At 37.0% G+C, this 7,963-nt stretch overlaps 1 protein-coding gene across 1 annotated transcript in view; it reads right to left on the bottom strand.

The window, feature by feature from the left end:
* Window positions 1-956: 956 nt before the first annotated feature.
* CDH18 (cadherin 18, type 2) overlaps window positions 957-7,963 on the bottom strand; it is a 606,534-nt gene continuing 599,527 nt past the window's right edge. Inside the window, exon 11 of the mRNA XM_006874771.1 lies at window positions 957-1,447. Coding sequence (XP_006874833.1) covers window positions 957-1,447 — 491 coding nt within the window. The remainder of the gene's footprint in view (window positions 1,448-7,963) is intronic.

The following is a 7,963-nucleotide window of genomic DNA, read 5'->3' as shown; positions in this document are numbered from 1 at the left end:
TCATAACGACCCTGTATGGGATTTCATAGGCTGCAGGAATGATCAAAATTGCTGAGTCGAATGTACTAAAGCCAATTAAATAAAAGAGTTCCCTGATGTTTGGTATAGGAGAGTATGTGTAGCTGTTTGTGAAATTAAACCTTTCCCTGACATAGCAGATTCTCTGAGTATATATATCTTAAACCATTCATTCTATCCATTTAAGAAAAGAAGGTTTTTCTATGGCAATAAATGTGGGTGGGGTGGGACTGAGACAGCAGTGTCCATGTGGGAGAACAGTGCACAACGGGTGCACAGAGTTGCATACGTTCGAGTGCAGGCAGCAAATCCCCATGCTCCATCAATTGTGTGTGGAGAAAAGAAGTGGGGAGGGCAAAGGGACGTTGAACATACGAGTCCATGACAGAGTGACTGGGTATATTGGAAACACCTCATGTAATTAAAACACAAGACAAGGCTAATGAGTTCTGTCACCATAAGAGAGTGTGGCTCTTAAGAGTCCACCCAGAAAAGTGGAAACAGAGGCCATGGGTACGTTCACACATTCCATTTTGCAGTCTACCTTCCCTATGCATCATAGACATCAGAGATTATGAGCCGATTGGTTAGTTTTGTTCTGATAAATAATCACAAAATATTGAAACAAATGTCATTGTTTGGCTTAATTCAGGTATTCTTATTTAAACAGTACCACAGACTTTATTGAGCGATTGAAAATATACACAAGAAATAATAACTTTTTTTCCCCTCTGTACTTTGTGTGTGTATGTATCAAATTTGACTTTCCTCCAATTAAATGACCCAATTTCAATCTTGAAAAGGGCACTTGTTTCTACGTAGCTGTGTACAGCTTGCTCAGTTCCAAGTACTGTCTCCACACTCCTCCTTGCCATTGCTGAGGTTGTTTCTCCACTTGCTCAGAAAGCAAATTCTACATGATTTCAGGAATTGACCCCCTAAGTTGTTCTTTCAGATTCTATTTCTCCATAGAGTTCAGCTAACTTTTTAAATTCAGGTCCCCAGTCTCCAAGGTACTGATAATCCTGGTCTGATTGTGTCGTTGCTGAATCTAGTGAGCTGATAGACCCAGCTTCTGATCTCTGACCCTCATAAGCATAGGTCTGAAGAGAGTCATACGGGGGGACGCTGGGGTCAAGGTCTGCTTCCACCAGTCTTTGCTTAATAAATTCATGAACATCTATACTTTCCATAGCCGACAATGTCTGGTGCCTGGGAGTTAGTTTCACTTCAGGTCTGATGTCTCTTCTGTATTTAAGCTCCTCAGCAGCAGATGGATTCCTCAAGGCTGTGATGTCAAAAGCTTCAGTGTCCTCTTCTCCACCCCCTTCATCATCATAGGTGACCACGTTCTCCCGCACATCTCCCTCTGAGATGATCAGGGGTTCTTTTTTACTGCGTCTCAGGGTGATAAAGAGCACAACAATTGCTGAGGAAAGAATGGACAAAGAATGAAAAGTTAGAAAAAAGTAAGTGGACTTTTGGGATAGTTGACATAAGCAATTTCCAATTCCTGTGACCAACCAGATTCCAGAATGACTATTATTATTATAGTTCTCTCTACAGCATTCCCTAGATCCAAATTTCAGATAATTTAATACTTCAAATAATATAAAAAAAAGTTACCCTTAGGAGATTGTAATCATCGCAATGAAACGATGAATGTAAAACTGATATTCTCCTATGCAAACTATCACTCAGTTAACAATAAAAACTGCAAAAAAAAAAATTAGTACTCCTTAAAAGCATTCAAAATTACTGATTCTCTTTAGTAACCCATAATATTCCCATAAGTCATATTTACAGATTCAGTGTTGTTGTTGACACATATTGAACTGTGGTAATTTAGTGTTAAAATGAAGGTAATGAGAAATGATATGTATTTTGATTAGAAAAATAATAGATTATATGATCTATCTATGGGTATCTCTACCTCAGTGAGATGGATTGGTACAGTGGCAGATGCAATGGGCTCAAGCCCAATGATTGTGAGACTGGCTCAGGACTGGGCAGTTTTTTGTTCTGTTTTGCATAAAGTCACTATGAGTCTGAACTGACTCCATGGCACCTAAGAGCAGCCATTACAAGTAGATTTGCTAGAGGAAGGGTACTTCCAGTTTCTGAGAACTAAAAAGTAGGCCAGTTTGAGCAAACCAGCCTTTCCATAGAAGACAAATGTGGTAGTCTGCTTTCATAAAGATTTGTTATTACTGTAATTAGGTCTCATAACTCCCTCATGGCCTAGTCCTGAGCCGGCTTCACAATTATTGTTACACTTAGTCCATTGCTGCTGCCACTGTGCCAATCCATCTTGTTGGGAACCTTCTTTTTGTGCTGACCCATCACTTAACCAAGCATGATAACCTTTTCTAGTGACTGGTCCTTGCTGATAATATGTCTGCAGTTTGAGAGACAAAATCTGGCCATTCTGGCTTCTAAGGAGCATTCTGGCTGTACTTCTACCAACACAGATTTGTTTGTTCTTCTGGCAGTCCATGGTACTTTTAATTTTCTCTTCAAACACCATAACTCAAATGCATTAATTCTCTATGATCTTCCTTAATCATTGCCCAACTTTCACATGCATATGAAACTACTGAAAATACCATGGATTGTGCATCTTAGTCCTGAAACTTTAAAATGTTCTTTGTTCTTGAACATTTTAAAGAGGTCTTGTGCAGCAGACTTGCCTAATGCACTATGTCATTTGATTTATTGATGCTGCCTCCATGAGTGTGGATGGTTGATCTGATCAAAATAAAGTCTTTAACAACTTCAATCTTTTCCATTTATCTAGATGTTGTTTATTGGTCCTGTGGTGAGAATTTTAGTTTTCTTTACATTTGTGGTACAAACCATACTGAAGGTTGTGGTCTTTGATCTTCATCAGTAAGTATTTTAAGTCCTCTTCGCTTTTAGTAAGCAAGCATATCACAGATTGTTAATGGGTCTTCCTCCAATTCTGATGCCACATTCTTCTTTGTGTAATCCAGCTTCTCAAATTATTTGCTCAGCATACAGACTGAATAAGTATAGGGCAAGAATACAAGCCTGGCACACACCTTTTCTAATTTCTACCATTCAGTGTCCCCTTATTCTGTTTGAATGACTGTTTCTTGACAGAATCAATAACAACACTCAATCCACCACTGTAGGACAAACTGGCAGATGAGTGGTGGACATACAATTTTAGTCTCAGAAACCCTGTTCTGAAAGGTTGCTTTGAGTTAGAATCAACTTGATTGTAGTGCTTTGGTTTTGTTTTCGGTTTTGATTCATATATATACGACAGCTGAACAGTGAATAAGGAAGATTAAAAAAACCTGATGCATTACAATTATGTTATTAGCAAAGTATATTGAAAATAACATGGGTTACAGAAAAATGAACAAATCTGTCTTGGGATATCTGCAATATCCCTCGCCCCATCAACAATAACAACAACAACAACAAAGCACTGCTATTGATTAATTCTACCTCATAGTGACTCTATAAACTGTAAATCATTGTAGGAGCAGACAGTCTCATTTTTTTTTTCCCCTGGAAGGGGATGGTGAAATGGAATTGCTAACTTTACATTTAGCAACTTGCCATATCACCCACTACAATACTAGTGCTCAGATAACCATGTTGTCACTGTTAAGTGCTCTTGAACTCATTCCCAACCATAGCTACCTTGTGGCACTAAACCAGGAGTGTTTGGTAGGCTTGAACCACCAACCTTGCAGTTGGCAGTTCATGCTTCTCTTGCAGCTCCGCACTAGGACTCCAGTATAGCCATTATTGTTGTTGTTGTTATAACTCATCAAGTCAGTTCCAACTCACAGAGACCCTGTATAGGGTTACCAAGGATCAGCTGGTGAGCTTGAACCAATGACCTTAAGATTCAAATCAACCTTTCAGTCCAGCACACTAACCTACATTGCAACAGCAGAACTCCCATAGAGCCATGATGCTCCATGAAAATGAGGATACTAAGACTTCATCTCAGTGTTTGAACCTTCAAGGAGATACAATGACACAGTGGCTACAGCAATGGAATCAAACATAGTATCAATTATGAGAAGAGCAGAGGATTGGGCAGTCTTTCCTTCTAGATTTCTATGGGCAGGAACTAACTTGAAGACACCTAATAACATGCACATGTATCACAAACTCAAGAGCGAGCTTCAGAAATTTGTTGGAAAATGGCATTATGCAACTAAAGTTTTCAAAAAGACATTTTGAAGCTCCCAAGTATATATGTATATATTTTACTTAGTGTTGTTACTGTTCAGTGCCATGGAGTCAGTCCAGACTCCTAACAACCCGGTATAGGGTTTCCAAGGAGTATATGGAGTAGTTAGCATTACAGTGCTTATCCTACAGTGCCACATCAATATGGATATATATTTCTATGAAATTAAAGATAATATAATTTTTTTCATATACTTTTTGAAGCTTCCTCATATATATAAATATAAAAGTACATAGAAAATATTGCTACAATATAATGGAAGCCTTTACTAATCAAAATGTAAACCTACTGTTTGTCAACATCTCCTCCATTTATGTCTCTATACTTTTGAAGCCAATTTTTCCATCTCTCTAACTCTTCCCCCAAATAATTCTGTAAAATCTATGGTTTATACTAAGTCAAAAAGACTAGTTTGGAAACCTAAAGGAAATCAATTTGTATTCCATTGAAATGTTCTTTGAGTTTGTGGAATAAACAGAAGTCTAAAGAGTGAAGATCAGGGCTGTATGGTGGATAGGGTAAGGTTCCCATCAAAATTTTCATAGAAGAATCCTTCCTACTATCGAAGAATGAGCACATGAATTATCTTGGCCTGTGTTGCATAAAGGCAAGTTTTTATTTTCTTAAATTTTCTTCTTAATATATACACATGATTGTTCTGTATATTTCAATAAAATCTGTAGATATTATCCCTTCAGAGTTCCCCAAAACAGTTGCCATAAACTGAGTTTATATTCCTTGAATTGAGTGGATCTTTTCAGAAGCCACAGTTTTGATGGGACTTTGCTTTTGAAAATATCCTAACGAGATTAAGACAATTGTATTCCTGAGAGAACTTGTCTGCAAGACATGCACTGATTGCAGAGACATCCTTAAACAGGTTTTGCTTGGAACAAACCTGTGTATGTATTAATTTGAACCCTACAATATAAAACAACACAGAAAAATACACACACACAAAAAAAATACCACCGTTGCCATCAAGTTTATTCTAACTCAAAAAGTTAGAGTATGCTATATAGGTTTTCAGTTTGCTTGACCTTTCTTCCAAAGTACGATTGGCTAGTTGTTGAGCTTGTTAAACATGTGTACCTCCTAGGGTCTCCCACGTAGGATAAATGTATTTTCAAGGAAACATGTGCAGGTGTATGTGTCCTAAATATTTGATATGTGCATATTCAATGTTTAAAATTCAAATTAATTGATTGTGCTATATTTTATGTACTAAAATAAGATGAGGCTTCCTGCTCTCATAAAGATTTATAGCCCCATAAGCCCATAAAGTCAGTGGTTCAAACTCAGCAGTGCCTCCTCAGAAACCCTACACAAGGGTAGCTATGTGTAAGAACAGACTCAATGGCACTTAACAACAACAACATTATGCCCTATATTGTTGTTGTTGTTGTTAAGTGACATTGAGTCGATTCCGGCCCATAGTGACCCTATATAGGATTTCTGAGGAACATTTACATTTAAGTATAAGGAAACCACCTAGTTTACTGCCATTGAATCAATTCTGATTTATAGAGTCCCTATATAGGGCATCTATATCATGTACATCCATATGCCCTATATAGGGTCCCTATAATTCAGAATTGATTCAATGCCAGTAAATTAGATGATTTCTTTATACTTAAATGTAAATGTTAATAAATGATACATCTTTGTTTACAGGTAGCATGCTGGCTGTACTGCTTGTAAGACAGATTTCTTAATTCTCTTGGCAGTCACTGAATGGTATATTTACTCACTTCACTAATATCATAATTCAAATACATCAAATTCTTCCTTGGTCTTTATTATTCATTGTTTCACCATTCGTCTGTCAGTTGATCACACATGTGACTGTGATTCTGGAAGCTATGCAGCTTTTTGTTTTTGTTTTTGTTTTTAATACTAGCATGGCTAACCATGGTGGACAGGTTTCAGACAAGCTTTCAGGCAAAAACAGACTAGGAAGGAGAGATGGACTACTTCTGATTATTTAGTCTTTGAAAATCTTATGAATAGCAATGCAACGCTATCAGATAGCACCAGAATATTGATTATTGAAGCATGATGAAAGCACCAGGATATTTTTAGATATATTGCCAGATGATACCCTCAGGTTGGAAGGCACTCAAAATATCACTAGGGGAAGAGCTGCTTCCTCAAAGTAGAGTTGACTGTGAGGATGTGAAGGAAAAAAAAACAACTTTTGGGACCTTTGTTTGCTGTTGGGGCACAACTCAAAATGCAAAGAAATAGTTGTAAACATCAATTAATAATCAGACATGTAAAGTACAAAGCATGAATCTAAGAAAAGTGGAAATTGTTGAAAGTGAAATGGAACGCACAAACCTCAATATCCTAGGCATTAGTGAGCTTAAATGGACTGATATTGGTCATGTTGAATCTGACAAGCACATGGTTTACTATGTCAGGAATGGCAAATTGAAGAGGAATGGGATTGTATCCATCATCAAAAACAACATATCAAGATGTGTCTTGAAGTACAGCACTGTCTGTGATAAGATAACATCTGTGCACCTACCAAGAAGACCAGTCAATACTACTTTATTCAATTACTAAAGCCAGTGAAGATGAATTTGAAGACTTGTATCAGTTTTTTCAGTCCATGAGGATTCTCTTAACATAATGCTAAATTAACACACTTACACAGACTGTTCTTTAGTTCAGCCACAGAAAAATTATTTTTGGAATAGCTAATATGTATAATCTGCTCCAAAAATACCTGGAACCAATAGGAATGAAAAGAAAGTCATCAAATGCACCATGCCTGCCATGTTTCACCAATTTTCTCTGACTCTCTCTCTATGAATTTGCCTTTAACAAGAAGGACCATATGTGCAGGTTTGCTTTGATGCCCTGATGTAATTATTAACAGCATCCCTCTTTACCCTTGAAAGTGTCTCACATTGTAAGACTCATTATACGTTCACTCTTTGTGAAAAAGGCACATAACCAATCTGTGACTCCCCGGTCACAGGGAAGTAATGTGATTGCCTGGGAAAGACATAGACAAAAGCCTTCAAAACTCAATTGTTCCCAATATGTGTATTCTGCAATATAATAATAATAATAACTCTGAATTATTCTCTGTATTCCAACTGGCAAATATGGAGTACAACAGGGGATTAAATATTACACTCATATCCATGCTTCAAAAATAGTATTAATCACTTTGTCTCTGTTCTTTTTGCCCATAAATTCTCTTGATGAAAGCAATGACATATTTAAATATGAGAGAAAAAAGGGGATTTATTTAAAAAGGTTAAAATGTTTTATCTTAATAAATTAGAGTTTGATGGAATGGATATTTTGATCTAGAAAATCTACTCAATCATAAGGATGAGTAGAAATGTTAAATACTATTGAGCCAGGTCTGACTTATGGTGACTCTGTATAGGACTAATGAGGGGTTTGAACTGCCCACCTTAACTATTAATGTGGCCAGACCCAAGTCATGGTATTTTTTATTCTTAAGCATGTGAAACTGAACAATGAATTGTGGTGAGGTGTCATTGAATCGGTACCAACAAACTGATATCTTTGCTCTTGAACATTGCAAAGAGGTCTTGTTTAGCAGATTTGCTTAATGCAATACATCATTGAATTTCTTGACTGTTGCTTCCATGAGTGTTGATGGGTGATTTGAGCAAAATGAAGTTTTTGACAACTTCAAACTTTTCTCCACATAATGGCTGT

The sequence above is a fragment of the Chrysochloris asiatica genome, unplaced genomic scaffold (assembly GCF_000296735.1).
Source record: "Chrysochloris asiatica unplaced genomic scaffold, ChrAsi1.0 scaffold00300, whole genome shotgun sequence".
NCBI lineage: Eukaryota > Metazoa > Chordata > Mammalia > Afrosoricida > Chrysochloridae > Chrysochloris > Chrysochloris asiatica.
The sequence above is the reverse complement of the archived record's forward strand: the minus strand, read 5'-3'. Positions and strand labels throughout refer to the sequence as shown.